General features: G+C 38.8%; 1 protein-coding gene across 2 annotated transcripts; it reads right to left on the minus strand.

Moving 5' to 3' along the window:
• Nucleotides 1–1683: 1683 nt before the first annotated feature.
• On the minus strand, nucleotides 1684–20580 carry C1H21orf91 (chromosome 1 C21orf91 homolog). Of its 2 annotated transcripts, none has more exons than XM_075769924.1 (5): nucleotides 20253–20580; nucleotides 19698–19822; nucleotides 6447–6980; nucleotides 3063–3125; nucleotides 1684–2598 (listed from the first exon to the last, which is right to left on the minus strand). In XM_075769924.1, the coding sequence occupies exons 2-5, from the start codon at nucleotides 19819–19821 to the stop codon at nucleotides 2438–2440; spliced, it is 882 nt and encodes a 293-aa protein (XP_075626039.1). In that variant the 5' UTR covers nucleotide 19822; nucleotides 20253–20580; the 3' UTR covers nucleotides 1684–2437. The 2 variants fall into 2 exon arrangements, with proteins under 2 accessions (XP_075626039.1, XP_075626031.1); XM_075769916.1 differs by having other exon boundaries at nucleotides 19698–19827; nucleotides 20263–20579.
• Nucleotides 20581–21645: the final 1065 nt, after the last annotated feature.

A 21645-nucleotide genomic window follows, 5' to 3' on the forward strand; every position in this document is an offset into this window, starting at 1 on the left:
TTAAAGTGTCTCAAATTGGATTTTATTTGATAGGTGTTCACAGCCTCAAATATCACTTCTGCAAATGCAAGTCTTTCCCCCTGCACCTTCCATAAAGCTTGTTCACTACCCACTAAAAATACACGCATCTCTTATTTGAAAGATCAGCATTTCATATACAGAAACAACTCAGATTCAACTCAAGATTTACACCAGACAGATTTCCCAATGAAAGCCAGGAAAGCAATGAGGAAAGAAATCCCATGCATGTGACAGCAGGAGCATTTTCTTATACCACATTATTTTAAACCAAAGCACCCAAGAACTCAGCTGCTTCCATCTTCTTGAACTCTGGGCTACCGAGATGTGCAGCAGCAACTCGGTTCAGATCAGCCAGACAGCTGGGGTACACCCTGACCCCTCTCCGCAGCTTGAAATTAAGAAGAAACAGTTGTATAGTTCTTTTCTTTTAAACACATACACTAGGTGCATGCTTTCCTTTCCCCTGGTCTCACAATTGTATTGAGGGCAAGTAAAAAAAAAGAATTTTGCTGCTACAGCTTATGTGCCCCAGAAGCTATCCTTCCTAATTATAACCCATCTTATAAAACCAAAATAAAGCCCCCCCCAACCCTGTTTGGATCAAAACCCTAATGTAACAAAAATAAAATACAGAAATGTAGCAGGAAGGACTTAAATTGTAGATGCTATGCTTTTAACTCCCGCAAGAGCAAACAGCAAAAGTGGATGTACAGTTTAACTCTCCTCACTGTCTAGTGAGGTGACATGGAGATTTTCATTAGTCTGATCAGACACCTGGGGAATTCTAGATCCAGCCGCACTCAGATGGTCATTTGCACAGATACGGGTAACAACGGTATTTCCTCTCTCACCTTATACTTGCAGTTATCCTAGTACTGTATTAATAAGGTTTACAGACTTGCACATGCAGATTAATCCATCTTCTGACAATTTTAATTAGGGATTAGCTAGCACACATTTACTTATAGGCCCACTTGCATATGATGCTACCAATTTTTTTTCCCCTCCTGAACCACAAAGCACTCTGAGATGGACAAGTTCAAGTCCCCACTCATAGTTACTCTCAAGCTGTTCCAAATCCCTTTCAGGGCCCTTCTAGAAATGCATTATGAAAACAAAATTAAAAAAAAAAAAAAAAAAAATCGACCTGTCCTATATAGTCCTGATCTTACTATAGGGAGGGCAATCAATAAACCCAGTCTGAACTTCATCTTACTTCTCAGTTTGATTTTAAAAATAAAATCTAAACCTTTCTTCATGCTAGTCAGGCTTTCAGCTCGGCTATATAAATTGCTCCCCATTTTCACTTAAAGTGATAAAATCAGAAAGCACAAAGACTTTAGTGTGCGTGCGTGAAGTTTTTTTGGCAAAGACTAACACAGATTTCTCAGTATGGTAGACAGGTAGAAGTTTTTAAAAAAGCAGAGGCTGTTCTCTTTTATAATGTATCATCACTGTTTGCATTTCAAGATGAAAACACTTTATCATAGTCTGATCCAACTTTATAAAAACTCGTAACAAGGTAATGTAGTATTACAAATTTATTTAGCTTCTTCAAAGTAGTTTTTCAGCATTGAAAATTTCACACATACAAAACTTCAACTGTATGCATTAAAACCAAAGTATGGATTTTTTTTTTTGAAATTTAAATGAAGTGCTGTGTTGTTTTTTTTAAAACATCTCTCACGAACCAAATTCTTCAGTCATAAAGCTGATAAAAAATAAGTGATGCACCACCACATTTTTTTTTTAAACATGTAAAATTCATCTCTTTGGGAAACAAGTTTTTTTAATATTTTTAAAGTGTATCATGAAAGATACAGACCTGAAAAAGGATAAACAATCATACACAAGGCATAAACATTACACACAGTAATTCAGACATTTTATAAAGAGATCTGGAAAAGTACCTAAAATAGTGATATTTATTTAGTATAAAATTTCAATAATAAAATATTGCTCATAATAAATAAGAAAACATGAGTTTCTATTAATACTGTTCTCCCCTTAAAGCTCTCTTGGATGTAACATGATCAGACCTGATCAAAACTCAAATGTTTATTTTTCCTCTGTATGAAGGAGGCAGGTTACAGGCTTCAGGTCGTTCTTTACTTGAAACAATTTTATTATCAACAAAACACAGAATTCATTTCAAGGCTCACGTGTAGTTAGGGGCAAAAAAAAAAAATATCCCTAAGTGTGAATAAACCTTATTACAGCAGATTTTAACACCTAAAAGAGTTGCCTTTTTTGTTAAAACCAAAGTGGAATAAGACCTCTCATGGATTATGAATGCAAAGAGAAAGCTGCCCAAGATTTCTCAAAAGCTTCTAAATATCTGTGCAGCCGTACGGAATGGTTACCAAAGCTGTTAGGGAAAGTTAGCTCTAGAAGGGGATGGAAGCTGTATCCCCCTTTATATGGGGACGTTTGATTTCATCCCTGCTCGTCCCATCTGTAGACACGGCAGTTTGGAGTAGTTCTTCAGCAGCTGCTCAATAGCAATATGACGGCCATTGAGCTCCGAGGCCAAAGAGTCCTTTTCTTGGACTTGCTGCGTCAGCTCTTCAAACACATCTGCAAGAACATTATTAGGTTAACGCACCTGGTCCCCGTACTTCCACGGAGCGCAGAAGCAATGCCGAACATTACTATGAAAGAGGCACAGACAGTTAAGTGGGCTCACGCACAAGAACACCGCTTTGTCTGGTTCCAGCACAGCCTGGTGTATGCACTGCAAACTGAACGGGATCACCAGTTTATAGTTTTAGGTGACCTGAGGAAGGTGGATCAGTTCATAACTCAAAATTAAGGTGATTCTAGTCAAAAAAATTAAAGAAAAATACTATATGCAAGCACCAGTTTGCAATGACCAAGAAGGTTACATAATAAAAGCACCTTGTTTTTTGCGGAAACGTGACATACAGAGATTTCAGTTCCAAACTCAGCTGATAGTAAAGCCACTGCATTTTTAAAAATAAAAAGATTTTCCTTATTACAAAGCAAGACAAAACCAAATCAAAGTATTGAAAAATTCTCACCCTGGATTTGCTTGAGCAGTTTTTCATTAAGTTGCTTTAATTCTCCAGGAGTCATCACAGTCACTGTAACAATGAGATCTGTTATTACTACTACCGAAGTCACATAAGCATCCCTAAGCAGATTCCTATTTTCTCAAATGTCATTTGCATCCTAAAAGTCAACAGATGTGTGGCAGCAAGTCAGAGGCCACATTATTTATCAGTCATTTGTGGAAAGTATGAAAAAAATCTCTTTATGTTGATAGACAAGGATTTACTCCATAGAAAAGCTCCTTCAGTGTCAAAAAGCTGGAAACTCAAGCCCTCAAAAGTGTCCAGAATCAGAATTGTTTGTAAATTGCTTGACATCTTTAAATACTTGACCTTCCTCTGACTGCAAAACATGGTTTCCATAGCGTAACCCCTGCAAGTACATCTGTTTAATTGCAGGCAAGTGCACAGTTCTGAGTTAAGTCCTGCTATGTTTGCAAGCCTGCAGAAAATGGCTTCTGGATAGAATCTTCAGCATGCAGCTACTTGTTTTGGCTGTGAATTTTTGCACTTTATGCATGTAAGAATAACATATACAGTTTCCACTGAGTACCTCAGTGACAAGTGATGAAGTCTAACTTAGATACAAAGAGACAAGTCTTAGTTAGATACAAAAAACAGAATATAAAGGTTTACTTCTCTCTCCTGCTATGTTCCTAGTGAGAACTCAAAGACCCTCTGCATCATTCAAAAGTCCTTCTGTATCTCAGATTATGTGTACATTGATCATCCCTATAGAAAAAAAAATTAAACCTCAGAGGAGAGAGTTGTGAAAGTATTGTATGCAGCCCTCGATCAAGCGTAGCAAGTAGGGAAGCACTGGCCTGCTTCCTAGAAATCCCTCAATCCAGCAGTGGCGGGCATAGGTCGGTGTTATCCCTGCTGCTGAGATGCCCTAGGCAGACAGTGAAAAGTGACAATCTTAATCACCACAGCAGGATACAGGGCACTGAAACAAGCTTGAAGACCTTGTAATTTTTAAATAGTTTTTAAATGATGCTGCAGCTTAGCAAAGCTCTCACTGCATACTTGAGAAAAACCTACGCTGCAATCACACAGCTTTTGTTCAGAGATTTCTCAGTGCAAGAGGGTTCTATATAGTAAATTTAAAGCGTAAGTTCTGAAAAGGATGTTTTTTACCTGCCCACAGGACTATTCAATTATCCTAAGCTTCTCTTTCAACCTTTCTCACATCTCACAGTTGTGGGATACTAACTTTCTGTTAGCATTAACAAACCAAAGTTGAGTAACAACTAAGTGATCTTAGCTATTGCTGAGACATAAAGGCCACTCTGGAGTGGTGACACAGATTCACCTTTCTCTTCCAACAGCCAGGTACAGCAGTGCTCCTTCATACCTCCAGCTATCACTACAACTGACAATTCCTTTCTCACATCTTACCATCTTTTAAGTTAACAGTTTTTCAGCTCCATGAAAACCCTGATTGGATTTAATATAGTAATGGACAGCTTTACAAGAATTTCAAGAATTGTTTCCCCTTTTATACCCAGTGGTAGGATGTTACTTCCCATTTGTGCATTATTTTCATCAACATTTCATCTACTGTAGCAGACAGGCAAGTTCACACATTTTGTGTATGTGCCCGTGTATCAGGACAGGACTGTATCAGAATTGTGATGTGAAACAGAAGGGGAAGGGAGAAGGAACAGAACACCAAATTTAAATGATAAAAGATTATTCTATCCATGGCTGAGGTAAATTATACAGAAATATTGACCAAGCTATTTACAGTTACATTAACAATAGTTTTGGTTTTTTTTCCCAGTAGACTGCTATGTTGCTACAGTGGAGGTACTGCAATAAGAAGGTACCTAATTCTGGCAGAAAAAGTGTGCTAAGTTTTTCTCCAAAATACAAATTTTATACAATCATAGAGTCTCCAAAGGAATGTCTTTTAAAGCTAAATACTGCAAAAAGATTAAACAAATACCTCTAATACAAAGCAAAAATGCCTCAAAAGTGTGTTATGCAGTCATAATAGAGGGGGAAAAAAAGAAAAGCTGTTCTCACACTCAAAACAGCTTTATGTTCCCCTGTCCTGAAAATCAGGGATCAGAGAGATAAATTCCAAGTCACTAACTTCAGTTAGATAACCTCATAAACCAGGTCAAGCTTTCATAATTCCTGTTAACTGCTGTCCTGATTTATGTAATCCCAATTTATGACTCCAGAGGACAGGTGGTCAAACAGTACAGCATATCTGTTTTGATTTATGGCTCTAAGACTACTAATTCACTACAAATGCAATATGAAGCATCATATAGCAGCTAAATTAAATCCTTTTATAAAGAATGTTAAATTACTGAACTTTCCAAGGACAGGTTTGTTTACTTAAAACAAAGGAGCCTAAAGAAACTGATTCCAACTTTTTACAGTACCTCTTCTCACTGTCTCTTCTGACATTCTGAATTCCATTATTACCTTCTTTTTTATTACCTAATTTTCCACTGAATATTTTACCAGCTTTTTTGTCTTCTTTCTCAAGTCTTTTGAAATTCAGAAATCCTCTCCAATTACTTTCCTCATCTACAAAACTAAGAGTGGGTGTATTCCTGTTTAGGACCAGGCACTGTTCTAAAAGCAGGACTGAAACTGCAGAGATCTCTAGGAACTTACTTCTAACACATTTCATGTAGATTGATTCTAGAGACACTACAACATCCTAGGTTTTTCTTAAAGATTTCTTCTAGTGATCATCTTAAATAATGGGAAAACTTATTTTCTGCTGCTTTCAGTACCACCACAGTCATCAAAAGAACTGCTCGGGTCTACTGCTACAGCCTTTAAGGGGACATGGTGGCACAAGGGCCTACTCATTTTCTTACGCTCACTAAAAGAAGAAAAAACAATGTAGTAAAAAGCACAAAGTCTTCTAGTATTAAGAAAGTTCCTTCACAAATTTGCTCTGCTACCTTACCTCTAATTTCCCCTATTGCCTAGGGCATGTCTGTGTAAAGCGTAAGATAGTTTCAGGAGCTTAGTAATCTCCACAGGCAGGACTGTGCAACTGCCAGGACTGACATATTAAAGTGACTGCAATCAACTGTTAACAGTAACTTTTTGTGTAAATTAGGCATGTTCTGTGTCACACTGGGGTGTAACTAACAGGAAAATTAAAAAACAACCAAACAAAACCCCATCAACAATGAAACCTTCCACACTATTTGCTTAACCACGTAGCCTTTTTCTTCACAGGTTTTACAGTAACTCCAAACTGTTAAAAGCTGCATTTCAGGCTGTGAATGAATGCTCTGTGGGGACATTAAGTGGTCAAGAGTTATTTCGAAGAATGCCTTTGCTTGCTAGGTTGTGTATAAATAGATATATACTTACATTCTTCCCTGCTGTATTGAGGATGCCTTCTACGAACACTGGTAAGTGAATCACCTTCAGCTTTTTCAGCCTTCTGGGGTTGGTTGTGATTAGACCACAAAACACTGCTGCAACAGAAGGTAGCACCTGCATCTTGTAACACACCAAGTCTGAAATCAGTGGATTCTCTTTGTTGTAAAAGAGTTTGTGAGCAGCTTGAGATGCCCCCAGAATTCCCATCTATCCATTTGGCAGAGTATCTAGGTACTGGGGAGTCAAACTGTGGGAGTAATTTTCTATCAGTCTGATGTCTGAAGTTAAAAAGCTGGTGTTGGGATGTTTTTGAGCTTTCAGGATCAGAGTCCAAATCCTTGTTTTGTGCATACTGTATGATCCAGTTAATTTTTTTGCTCAAGATATTTTTTACTTCTGCATATGGACTTTTAGAGAGCTTTGATCGTGGACAGTCCTGATTTGCTATTAAGTGGAATTTTTCAAAGCAGTCTCTGTGCCCCCTTAAAGATCTTGTATGTAGAAGATCTGACTTTGGTACTCCTGTAAAGACACAATAGAAAAAAGTTCACTTACTGTATTACTCAACTAATTTTTCAAAATCTTTACTCATAAGCAGCTAAGAAAACAAGAACTTAACCGATGCTTTCCTATTAACAGTCTACTCACTAAAGTAACCTGAGATATGCGATACTTTCAAAAAAAATCTCAAACTCCACTCAGTCTTGAGTCCTTAGCATACAAAGTGTTTTGCACAGAGTAATCTCTAGTGCAGGACTTACACATTACTTGCACGTGCCTCTTAGATGACATCACAGATGAAACAAACTGCTAACTCTGTACATATTGCATCACACCTATACCCAAGTGTATCTGCTGTAGAACTAAAATAATACCAACTGTAGATCAGAAAGTTTTATATAAAAATACTGAGGAGCATTTTAAGAACAGTCATTCATGCTCCTGTCTTCTGTGGATAACATTATGAGCTATCTGCTCAACACGAACTGCAGTGTGCAGGCTTGTGTCATCCAAGTGGTCAAACATAATTCAGTTTATTATTTTGCATTGGTACAAGCCTGCAGCCTAGCTAGAGAAGCAAGTTCCAATACTGTCAACACTTGCCAACATTAAACTGTCCTGACATTAATTTCATGTAAGATGGATGCCTGTTCTCCTCTTTGCTTGTCCTCCTTCAAATAATATTCAAACAGCTACAGCAGGTAATTTACTCAAACCCCAAAGTAATTGATAGTGATTGACATGTTAAAAAGGAACACAATCTGTGAAGATCTACAGTTGGTGAGTGAACACAGATGGTATGAGAAATTACTATTTCAAAGTTAATAGTACTCCAGTACGAAATTAGTTTCTGCAACTTCAGTGGATATTTATTTTTCTTCAGATTCACCTACGCAGTAGATTCAGTATCCAAGTCCAGAATATTCAACAGTTCGACATTTATCTCAACACTCAGTATACTACTTAGGAGGTTCCCAATATAATGAAAAACAATTCCGTCAAACAAGTTCCTCATTGCAAATAACAAATAATATACCTGTGAACCACTGTTTGAAGGTGCTCAATGCTTACTAAAGCCAGAATATTTAAGTCAACATACGATAATGTAATTTGATTTTTGAAACTAGGCAACATGAACCAAGCTGTAGCCATTTCACCTTTCAGCACAGAAGGAAGTATATAAAAGTGATTAAAATAAAAACCATTAAATGCAACAAAAGCTGATAATGGAGACTTTAACAAGCAATTAGCAGAAAGCTACATGTTATAACCGAGAATTGTTGTATCTGACTTACCTCTTAAATTCTTGTGGTAAACTTTAAGCCCCCCCACCCCAAAAGATTAACAAATGATAAGCTGTGATTCAATTCTGCAAAATCCCAAACTACTCTCATAACTAAGCTACAAAGGTAAAATTGTTAACATGAAACTAGTGAAAGCAAATCCAAGCGCTTAATTTTTATTATCTCACTTGCTGGTAACTGGTGTTTCAAGTTGGGGAGTTCAAACATTGAGAGTAGCCATTATAAATTTTTGATCTTCCATTCTTTGTGCAGCATTGAAACTCAAGAGCATTACTGTTCTGGTCGAGTTTGTAAGAGTGTACACAAAATTTATGGGGCAAAATGACAAAAAGAGTAGAAAGTGACAGAGGACAGCAGTGGAATTTATTTTGTTCTTAGCAGCAGGGGGAAAACGGTATGGTCATGAAAACACACACTCCTGTCTGTGAACTAAGTATTAGAACAAACAAAAGACACACCCTAACCAGAGGCTCCTTTTAAGAAGGAAGTTCTTGAGAAAAGCACAAAGGCAGATGTTGTCTTCATGGCTAGAGTGAAGATTCTCTACACCTCAAAGTTATCTTTCCACCTCTTTCAGCAAATAGACATTCACTAACTTTTCTTAAGCTCTACGTGATCTACTGCCTACTTGGAAGGCTATTTTCCCTCTCTATCTCTACAAAGACTTAAAAAACCAAAATAAACATTTCTGGTGAAAACAAGAAAAGTAATTTGTTTTCATGACTTATCAGTACCATTTAAATATAGCAAGTCTGCCTAACTCAAGTAGCATGATGGAAACCATTAAATCTTTAAGCCATCAAGGAGGCTCAAACACTGTCAATTGAAGTTATAAGGCACATATTAACAACACTGCAAAACTCTACAAAAGCAGACCAATTCGTTCAATGTTATGTGCTTGACCCAAGTGATTCTACCAACATGCCACACTGCTGATGCTTATAGCGCTTTCTTTTTACTTACAGAAAACATCATCAGATTGGCTGAAAACCCAGTTTTACACATACATAACAGTTTTTTATACGGTAATTCTCAGGAACCCATCTAACAATTCAACCATGAGATGAATGAATGTCCTTCTGATCTCAGGACCGAGTAATCCTGTCTAAAGCAAATACTTGAAGATTTGGTGAAGAGGGAAGAGAACTGCAGAAAGCACAAATAGTAAAACCTGGGACAAATGCAGTTTTGTACACACTGTTTCTAGTTCATGACTGCTAATAGGTACTAATGTCTGTTTAGCTCTAAGGATATCACCCTTCTACAAACTCAAAAAAAAAATTCAAACATACTTCCCAAGTTTTTACTTGTCTTTATTTTCCCCTGCATCCCTTCTTTCCCCAAAGCCAGGGAAAGAACTACTGGACTGTTTCTATTAAAAACAGAAAAACTGAATGTTCCAAGTTTAATGAAATATTCCCAGAGCTGGCTCTAGAGGCATGGCCTCTTGCAGTTAGGTCCTCCGCCTGGCACATCTGAAGAACCAGGTCAGACTATGTTTCCTCACATATACACACTATCACTTCTGGGACAATCACAAAAGAAACACCTGCACAACAAATGATAGAATACTGCAATCTCACTTAAAAAAAAATTCTTTGAGGCTTTCTATTTCATTATTTCCATGAATAGCATGTAATTTGTCCAACAGGACAAGCATGTGAGAGCACACAAAACCAGCAACACACAATTTTAGTTATACGAAAAAAGAACAAGTGCCATATGAGTTTATGAAGCCACATCTGATTTATGTCTAAGCCATAAGCTCAAGATTACTCAAGTTTTTACAAATTTATCTTTTAAAAGCATTCTGAACATTAACTTCCCCACTCCAGAATGATGCTGCTCTATTTTATCAGAACTCAGTAGTACTGGGTATGGCTGATATTAGCAACTATTACAGAAGAAAAAAAGTTACTTCAAAAGTCTAAGTTTTGCTATTTATATGCCACGTATTAGCCATGTCACTATTTCTGACCATAGAGCAAGTCATTACAAAACACTTCCACTACACAAGAATAAACACACCCCAAGACTAGAATGTACAGCCTTCCAATAGTCCCCTGAAAAAAAAAGGTTTATCTAAATACTCTTCAATACAGTAAGGAACAGAAAACGTACAAAACCAAACCAGTTTTGTACAGAATTGCTAACAGACTTGCTTCAGCTTTCACATAATTGGTTTGGATTTCTACTGTGACAAACACATGCAAAAAAAACCCCAAACAAAAAAACCCCAAAACAAGCCTTGATCTTTCTTTTGTACTGAAGTGACCATTAGCCCCTTCCTATATAGAGGATGTGAATAACATCAGCCATTGACCTTCTGGAATCACATACCAAGAGCTCAGCATTCACAACAGCTCCTGTGCCAGCACAAACTAGTAGTGACATACTAGTATTACAGCAAGTAAGAGTACATTTCTTTGACACAAATCATTCTGTTGTGGGCAATACCATCAGCTTCATGAGGCAGAAAAGATGCCTATTTCTTTTAGTAAGACTTAATACTCCACTCAGATTACTTCATATTTTTCCCTTCATCACAATTGCAGAAAAATCTGCCAGCTGGTAAACTGGCAGGGATCAAACAAACGTTCTATAAAGACGATTCAGTTTTAGAAGATACATTACTTCATAAAAATTACAATATCACTTCTTGTAACGCACAGAAGTCTTACCTTGCTTTATTCGTCTCTGTGTATAGTGTTGAGTAAAGAGCTATTTATTGTCAGTTCTAGGGATTTTCACAAGGTTTCAGTTCTGTCTCAATGTTCCTGTTTGCTAATATACACCTCAACTTTTTTATTTTTTGGCTGGTTCTTCAAGTCAGAAATCATACAACCATCAATGGTCTTTTCCACATTTGTAGGTGTGTGTAAATTTGTCCTTTGTCTTACTTTCCAAGTATAGGATTGCAGACTATGTCCGAGTATGTCCTAACTTTCATACTTATTTTTTCAAAGAGGGAAAAAGAACCTCAAAAAAGCAGCAAAAAGCCCACAACCATCCAGAGCAGGAAAGTTTCATCTGCAGGGAAAAAACCCCACAAAACCCCATCAAAATTCAATAACATCTTGAAGACCGTATCTAACTACCTTAAGACAGCAGATGCTATTAGGAAATGTTCATGACAGAGATCATTCCTCAAGTGAGCAACATTCACAGGATGATGCCAAACCTCAAGACAAAAATCATAAAAGAATGTAAGTGTTTGCCATCCATTATTTGCTTCTGACTCTGGTAACTCATCTGTCCTAGATGAAATATGGATGGTATCACTTTACTCAGCAGTATCTTTGTATGTTGAGCACTTCTAAGAACACAACTGCTTATTTAAGAGCCTAGTATTTAGGCAAAAAAAGGTTTTCAATATTTCAATTTGTACGATATGCAAGGCAGAATTTCTTCCTTTATACTAGTACAGTTCTCAATATAATGAGTCCTAATCCACTCCTGCGAAATAATTTTGCAAATGAATGACTAGCAATCAGGCAATTTAAAGAGCAGTACACATTTTTGTAACTTCTAGTTATTCATAAGTGCAAAGTAGCAGGGAAAATATTTACCATTAACCAGGTGTGTAATCACATCTCAATAAATTCTACCACATTTTAAAGCATTTGTACCTGAAAGTGTATCAGTTTCTATCATATTAAAGTTCTGAGGTTTTTTTGAAGGGAAGAAGTCTACAAAGACTATTTCTGCTCTGCCTTTGCAGCTGATTCTTTGAGAACTACGTATAACTCTTCCTCATGATAAGAATCAGAACAAAGTTGAAATGTTTGCTTACATTTATATATAAAGCTGGCTAGAATAGTTGTCTTATTTGGAGATTGTTATTATAATGAACAAGTTCAATTCAAATGGAATGCTCTTGAATATCAAGACTATTTCACATCCCTTCACAATCAAATGTTTTCATTAAAAAAACCACATCAGTGATCATTAGCCTGCTTGTTTATCTTCCACAGTGGTTTAATTTGTTATTATTTTTTTATAAAACCTTCTTATTTGGTCTTTTAGTTCCATCAGTTGAAAATAATGCTAAAGAAAGCCTGCATTCCCTTCTTAGCAATTTATAATACAGTGCTGGAAATGAACTGTTTTTGCAATGGTGAATAACTGCAGCTTGAGCAGCTGAAGAAGAAAACAAAAACAACCAGAATTTAAGATGGAGTGAACTAAAATTAACAAGAATACTTCTAGACACATAGTCAATTATAAGTTTGTACTAAGCATTTGTTAATTAAAGCCATATTAAAGTCCCTTTAAAGAATTTACAAATACTTATGGGTAAGATTTATACCTGACCATAGAGAAAGGAAAAGAAAAGCTGCCTTCTCAGTAAAATGCTAGTGTCCACCATACATATAACTTCCATAAATGTGTAAAGTACATGTGGTTATTAAGGACATTCAAAGGACAGTGAATCCATTTAATGCAAATTTGTATGGTACTGGCAACATGGGTGAAATTACCTGTTTAAGTCAGAACACTTAGAAAAGGTTCACCTCTAGTTTTAGCTGGTTGTGGAGACTGCCTTCATAGCCAGTGAAGAAACACTTCTCAGACACAATTCACCTCATCCTGAATAGCTAACTCTAGAAAGATTTGTGATAGGCACCTATGTTTTTTTCCTTTAATCCTGTAAGTAAGCAAGAACCCTTGTGAAAAGCATCAGTCCGTGACTGCCTATTTTAAGAGCTCCGGCTTTCACTAGACATTCCAACCGCTGCTCCGCTCAGCTGTCCACCTCACACACACACAGTACTGCTCTTGAAACAGGAATGTTCAGCCAGCTCCTCAAACAAGGTCCACTCAGAACACTAAGATCAGATGACCCGACAGATTTTACCTACTGTACAGGGCTAATACCTGCAGCAGACAGGGAAATGTTACACATAACATTAAGTGTTCATTTTCATATATTTTAAGCCACTGCTGCATATCAGTCTGCTCATCAGGAGTGCTGAAAGAGGGGGATTCTTACAGTAAAAAAATCAGATCCCAAGACCTCTTCAAAATACATTAAATAAAACCAGCCCATGATGACCTAAGACAGCAAGTCATCCACACATCTACATGACAAGGGGTGGGGAAAACTGATATTCTTCAGTTGTACAATTCTGCCAACACTGAAAAATGGGATCATTAGAGAGATATATCTCCAATACAGCTCTCTGACAAGACTTAAAACCAACTGCTATTTTTAAGTGTATGCATGCAATTTCATTTGAGAGTTAAATCTTACGATTTATTAGATCGGCTAGAAGGAAAACGCCAGTGCCATTCATTAACTTCCAAAATAAGACACATGGTAGTAAAGACTAGATACTATCTTGTTCATAAATTAAAGTTCTCTCCTCACTTTCACATGATAAAGCCAGTGCATTCCATACATCAGGTGTGCAGACAAATCATCCCCCGCTACATTTCTATTAGCTCATTTGTATTTCAGCACATAACAAAGACATCCTATATAAGACAGAACAGAGATCCAATTGACCCTTTAAACACATTTTCAAAATTCATGTCCCCTATTAACTACTATACTATCTAAGAAGATAATTTACTACTGTATTAGACAAGCCAATACATTCTGATGAAAACTTTACTGCAAGAACTACTATGTTAAAGTTGTCTCACGCTTTGTATGAAAAAAATCAATTAAACTGACCTAGAACAGAGTGGAAGCCATGAGATAATATTTCTGCATTCCGGATGATGCTGGTTAAGTAATATAACTGCTCAATTTACTCATTTGCATGTACAGACTTCCCAAATTTATGCACAGAGAATTAAAAATGTACTTTTAGAACTAGCCACACAGCTCTACTCAGTGGTACTTCTACGGCACTTAGAAGATTAAGAATAGCATCTCCAACTATGTCTCAAATTCGTAGTTAAGTGGTTTACTGGAAACCGCAGTTAGTTTCACAAGTCCATTCAAGTTTGCAGAAATGAGTCATACCCCTGGACTGCAAATGCTACCTTGAAACAAGTTCTCATCTGTCTAGCCTAAAGGGCAATGATGAAATTTTTTAGCTTTTGTTGCCAAAATAATATATTTGATCGGTTATTATTTTATTAACATTAAATAATTAAGGATGTGTAATATTTCAGAACAGAATGAAATTAAAACAGCTGTTTCTAATCCTTTCAGCTACACCTTGCAATCCATTTTATTTCAGTGACTCTTCTGTATGGTGTAAGAAAGAAAGAGTGAAATTTAAGTGCTTACGGTTTTCAACACCACCTTTTTTTTTTCCAGATGAACACAAAGAACACAGAATGAGGATATTACACAAGATTTTATAAAGCTTAAGAGGAGAAAAAAAGCTATGCAGTAAGACAGCTTTGTTCATAGCATCTTTATCTCAATGTGGAGTCTGGAATACACCAACCTGATGCTGAAATTGATTCAAAATCTCTAAGTCTCTCAGCACTTTGAAGGACCACCGAAGTGTAACTATTTTAACATAAATCAGGGGAATAAATGCCCAGTACTTACACCATCTTTTCTTTTATATTACAAGACCTGGGATACAGACTGTCATTTGCTGTTCAGCTGTTGTTCAACTCAACTGAAATGGAAGCAAGCCAGTTTGCTTGTCAGCTAGCATTCTCCAAGATGTTATCGCAGTTAGTAGCACCAGATAAGCAAAAGAGTAAATAAAAGTCAGCTAAAACAATCAGATTTTCCCCTTCTATTACAGTTTTGTCTCTTATAAACCCTCGAATTTCAGGAAACCAACAGATTTTTAAGTAATTCTGCATTAAGACATCCCAGCAAAAACCCAGGTTAAGACAGATACATTATGACAAATAATAGAAAACTAAACCATAATTATTACATACTTTCAACTTCAAAAGCTTCAGAGAAAAGTCCAATGTCTGAACAAGCACATTCAAGTATTAAGCTCCTGAAGCTGAGATTTCCACAGGCATTGCTGGATCACAAAGTGCGGGTTAACGAAGGATACATCTGCACTGCACAATGCGTTCCCATGTGAAGATACCTGAATAACTAAGCAGCACCACAGGCAGGCACCACAACTGCTGGGCACTCCAGCTGCCTCTACCTGCTCTGTGAAACACAGGCTAGATGGTTACAGCCTCCTAGTAGGAGAATTTAGAGCACAGTCCGCTACCTCCATACGGCACTGCATTCTTATGAGGAAACACTACAACTAGTTTCAAAGCAGCTTGTAGGGACACCATATTCAGAGGGTTTTGTTGATATATATACACATAGCTTTTAAACACACACACTTTTGTGTGTATATATATTCCCCCCCACATCTGTTGTTAGTATTATACATTTGCTACCAGAGTTCAGTTAATTATTTTCCCATATTATAATGAAATTAAAAAGGAAAAGAAATTTGTCTCTAACACACAACACATGATTTCCTGGCTTATGCAATCTAGTTACATATGAATTTTAAATGTTTCCTGTTTCAATCCACAGATTAGTGTGACACCTACTCAGAAAAACAAAACAGTACACAACAATCACTGACGTTCACTTTGTCTGCACAAGGCAAACAAAAGCCAACATCAAATTCCAACAGACCCACAACACCAGGATATTCTAAACCCCATCTAGAACTTTAAAACCACTGTACAGAATGAGCTTTGTCACAGGTGAAATACAAAACTAACATTTTAAGTATTTTGCATATTTTGAAGTTTAAGACTCATATAAGCATTCTGATGTGCTAAATCACCTGGTAATGATCCTTCAGACACAAAAGCAAGTTCTGCAATACAGCATTTTTGTATCTTAGTCCACTCAGCTTCCCTGAGCATGAATCCTCCAAGTAAATGAGCTGAAAGAGCAAGTGCAAAAGGGACAAAAATACTGCCCTTTCAAGATACCCTGCCCTCTGTTTAGACTGAAGATTAGCATTACTAAACTCTCCTAAGAAAGTTAGCCTTTCCCTGTTCCTCGAGAAAAGCTGATGACATAGGAGGAAGTTTAAGCCTGCATCTTGACTTTTTGTTTCTGTATGCCCATTTTCCCTTTTCTCCTTACTCATACTTCTCAATACTCATTCAGTCAACTTCAGAAAACAGACCCTATAATCCATATACATCACTCTTGAATAAATTCTGTGACAGACACAATAGCCGAACTCCAAGCTGCACTCAAACCAGTGGTTTCTGTGAATTAACTAAACTTAGTAAGAAGCACAATCCCATTTTAGGCTAAGCTATAATTATATTTCATTAAGACTAAAAATATAGTATTACAAAAAATATGGAGACATGATTTCTAATAAAAAACATAAAGGTTTTACAACATAATGAACTTCTCCTCATTCAGAAACTCGGCAGTTATTTAATTACGGCATACCACAGATTAAACCTTCTATGCAGCAATCTTCTGTACAAAGTACTGTAGGAATAACTTTATTTTTTTTGTTTTAGAATTATGTATCATTATTGAGCTATTATTCAAACATAATAAAGGTTACCAAAAAACCACTTCAGTGTCAGGAAGGTATCGACTGACACACGTCACAACAATGATCCAGGAAGAAGTCTGTCGAGTCATTACAGATGGGGATGTTCTCGATTTGCTCATTTCTAATTACTCATATTACTTAACCACAATGATCAACAACATTACCATCTACACGCATGCCAACTTGTACAGCTGTTGAACTCAAAGATGTCAGAAGACACAAAGATTCGCCAATACAAAACTATAATGTAATTAAGCACAGCTAAGTAAATGATGTTTCTGTAGCTTTTTGTTTATGTACCTTTGAGAAAGTCTGTTTCAGATGGGGTTACCAAGGTTAAGCCTTGGGCTAGATCAGTTTCAAGTGCCTGGACTTACCGTAGACAACTTTGAGCAATCACATAATGGCGGGAAGGGAAACAGAATTGTTCTCATCAGTTTTATTAAAGCAATACACTACATTATGCTTTTAAAAAAAGGAAATTGGGAAACCTACTTCCAGAACTTCATAGATGGAAGTTAACAGGGTGCTGCAAACAGTGGGAGTACTTAAGTGTCCTGCAAGATGCTGAGCTGTGACTTACAGCCTGCCTGTTCTTGAACAGCAGCTATTTCCTACCTCACTGAGGGAGAAGTTATGCATGTACATCAACACTAAAATGAACAAGCCTTAAGCACTGTCCGAGCTGTTGCATATGTTTTTAGTACAACCTAACTCACTACCAGAATTACTTAAAAATACAACAGCGAACAAAATGAAACTACTTGTTTTAATTGCTTGGATTTTAAAATACAATTTTAAATAAAAAGGCAAACTATTAGTAAGAATGACACTTATTTGTATGTGTGGGATAGCACATCTACAGAGTTAATACAACTTACAGCTGATGCTGTTCAACAAGTAGCTATCTTATAATGCATGTCTTCTTTTAACATTAACTGCTTATATAAGCAGTCTTCTTTTAAAATTAACTGGAAATGTAGAAGATTATGCAAAGGGGTCTGCTGCACAGATTAAGTCTCTACTATTATCAAGTCTACTTAAGAGTTCCAGAAAAAAAACAAAACTGTTCCAGCTAAAACACGTGATAAGTTTGTAAAGCAATATCCATAACGAGACTTCGACAAACCCACAGCTTCTCAAACAACAGCACACAGAAACCATCCAGCAATTTTTAATGCATCCTGGTTTGTCTGTTTCAACACAAAACTAGATTCTGAATGTAATCAAAGTACTTAATTTTCATTATGGCAATATGCTTATTTCTCATTTTAAAGCCTAGAAAGAAAAACATCTTCACTCCACTCCATATTGAAAAACCATAAACCTATCATTTTAAAGCAGTAAGAAAACTCAAGCAAACTGACAGGTTGTCTTAAGTTAGACAGTTGCTCTGAGTTTTATCAAAAAGTGCAAATACAAAAGCATATCTCTTCTAAACAAAAGCATAAACATGCAAATTACTACTGAAGTATCAAAGTATTGTTCACATTAAAATATATTACCTCTAATAGCAAAGACCTTAAAAGCACCCCCCCTTTTTTTTTTTAAAAAAGTCAAAACACTGTACTGAGTCAGTATTTAAAAGTGACTCCAGTTTGCCAATACATTTTTCAGATTTCTGTCACGTAAGAACAACATTTGTTACCTATACATGCACTAAAGTCGGATGCACAATAGAAACAGTGCATGGAATAGATATCCTTACAAGCTCCTACATTCCAGTCAGTTTTATGCTTCCAGGGTTCAGAATAAGCAACTAAATCTCTGGATACAGTGCTCATATACCACTTCACCCTCAGAAAGAACCACAGAATATCTAGAGTTGGAAAGGACCCATAGGGATCAAGTCCAACTCCCTGTTCCTGGCAGGACTACCTAAAACTAAACCCTATGACTAAAAGCATTGTCCAGATGCTCCTTGAACTCTGCCAGGCTTGGTGCCGTGACCACTTCCCCGGGGAGCCTGTTATTAAGACTTTACCTTAAAACCTTTAGTGTACTCTCATATATATCGGAGACACAGCAAATCTCATTACCTGTCATCAAGAAATGGGACTATTCACATAACAGCATTAAGATCTTCATATTCAATTGCCCTGTACCAGTTTAGATTGCTCTAGAGAGTCACGTGCATGTACAAATGGCAAATACCACTTTATATAACTGGAACAAATTACTTTGTTGTCCAAAAAAATCAAGCAACGATATTTCTACTTTAAAAAAATAAAAAATCCTTATTTGACTTAAAAAGGGAAAATAACTAATCTACTGCTCATTCATGCCCAACACTTGACTCATACATGAATAACAAGATAAGTAAATTCTTCAGCAAAACAAGGTTTGAAATTTTACAAATACCATTTTGGACACCAGAGATGAGGCTTACAAGGCTAGTCTTTTAAAAGATGGGCAAAATTACTACTTTATGATTTGAAAGCTTTAAGAAGCTTTGATAGTGAACACAGTTTTACCATATTACATATATTATCACCTTATTAAAGCAAAAATAAATAATCCTCTGATTACTTCTAATGAAAGTAAACCACTGATCTGCTTCTAAGAAAAAACTATTATGCTTTAATAAAATTTGTTATTTAGGTAAGTTTTATATGTGGACCCTTCTAACTATTGAACAAAAACTCCTTCCCATTTGAATTAACACTAGAGGTCTAATACCAGAAGGTGAAATTAACACTAGGGCATTTCAGAAGCTCTTGGAAGATGGGTACATCTTTACATCTAGAGAAGCAGGCAGTAGGGCACCCACCTTTAGTGGAAATGAGCTATTTAGGAACCTAACAAACTAGTTTGGCCAGGAAAAGAACTTTATAAACATACACATTTTCAAACTAAACCCTTTAGGAAAGCTTTCAGATAAACTTACATTTGTATTCCACTACAAACTAAGCGGTCTATGACCAAAGTTTGCACAAAATGACTCGCAATTAAAACATTACCTTCAATGTTCAGCTCAAAACAAACGTGGCAAAACGAGAGCGTTTCCTTCTCGGTGCCCAGCTTGCAGACGCTGCAGACGTTGTCATCGTCCAGGTCGATGCTCACAAACTGCTCTTCGTTCATAGTGCCCTGGGGGAGAACGAGGGAGGCGACAAGGGACGGGACCGTTATTTCAACCGCCACCGAAGCGAAGCACCGGCCGCCCCGCGCCTGGGACGGCGGCAGCAGCACCACACGCCGGCCCCCAGCCACGACTCCAGCCCCCGCCGAAACCGCCGGGCCAGGGGAACGAGGGAGGGACCGTCCTGGGAAAGTTTCTTTCCCGGAGCGCGGGGAGCGCGGCGCGGGCCGCGGCCAGGCCGCACAGCGGGGCTGGCAGGGACACAGCCCTCCCGCCGCCCCCCCGCCCGCGCACCCCTTCCCTTCCCCTCCCTCCGCCGGACGGTGCCCCGTCCCGCTCCCCCTCAGCTCCATCCTCAGGCTCCTCATCTCCCGCTTCTCCGCGCACCAGCGGCGCGGACACTCCGCCACCGCCAGAACCGCGACAGCCCCAGCCCCGCTCACCGCCGTGCCGTGCCGTGCCACACCGCTCCGTGCCGCCCGCCCCAGCACCGCGCTCCACTATTGTTCACCCGCCAGCGCCTCCGCCGCCGGAGCTCGGCGCCAGGCACCGCCCGCCGCTTCCGGCCGAGACCACGGCTCCTGCGGGACGGGGTCGGGGGGGGGTGTCGGGGGATCCTGGAGCCGGGCTCCGCCGCGCCTAAGCGGCTGCGACACCTCAGAGAGGTGCAGTGAAGGGCGACGGAGAGAGACGAGCGAGCGGCTGCCGCCTCCCCGCCCCTTCGTGCGGCCACAGTGGCCGGGAGCTCCCCTGCTACCCGGCAGCAGTTGGGCTCTCCCAGACCGCGGCTGCTGCCGTACCTCCCCCGCGCGGAGGAACCGGGGCGGGGCGGGGCGGAGGGGGGGTGGGTGTGTGTGTGAGGGGAAGTCCGCCCGGCGTCGCGGGAGCCCCGCCCTTCGCCCCGCCCCGGGAGAGCCGGCGGGTGGGAGCGGGCGGCGTGGTGCTGCGCGTGCCTGGCGTGGGGCTGGTTCCGCGGTTACCCGGCCTGCATTTACGTGTCATCAGCTGGTGACACGTCATACGGGCTGCGCTCGGGATTCGTGCGGGTTAGGTTTTGTTACGAGTGCAAAATTCATTTGCGTATAGGAATTGGGGTGCGGGGGGGCGGTTGCCGAACGGCATGGGGGAAATAGAGTCGGGATGTGCTGCCGCGACGGGCGAATCGGGGCTGGGTCCTTCGGTGGCTCAGGGTGGGATCACTCTAACCTGAGCTTTCTAGGGAATGACAGCGGCTCCTCAGGCGTTGCTGCTATTTTTCACTTTGTGTACCTGCGGAGGAAGGAAAGAAAAAAGTTGAACAGGATTAAAAGTTGGGGCGTGTGAAAGGGAAAAGAGGAGAAAGGAGAATGTGCCTAAGAGGGAAGTAAAGGCCCACGTATACACGTTGGACGTGATGGAAAATATCAAGTACAGATTGTCAGTATGATCAGAATGGAAAGTAAAAGCAAGCTGGGTCTGTGCTTGCACTTTGCAGATCAAGCCGCAACTGGTAGATTGTATCGTCTTGAGAATTTCCACAAATGGCAGAAATTACGTACAAGACATTCCTACGTGTCCAAGCGGGATTATTTATGACAGAGCAAAATAATCTTCCAGAATCTCCTCTGTCGAAACACATCTCTACAGCTTTTATTGTTTCTTTCAACGTATTTTTGTGAGGCATTTTCTTCAATTTTATCAAAAAGAAAGAAAAAAGCCCCATGCTGTGCTAGAGTCCATCCCTCGGAAGTAGTGATTCGACTTCAGATTTGTTTCTGTTGGAGGCTGACGGAGCGTATTTCATCCCAGAGCTTCCTCAAATTGTTTCTCCCACTGGTTGACACTGG

This window comes from Balearica regulorum, chromosome 1 (genome assembly GCF_011004875.1).
Source record: "Balearica regulorum gibbericeps isolate bBalReg1 chromosome 1, bBalReg1.pri, whole genome shotgun sequence".
In the NCBI taxonomy this organism is placed as follows: Eukaryota; Metazoa; Chordata; class Aves; order Gruiformes; family Gruidae; genus Balearica; species Balearica regulorum.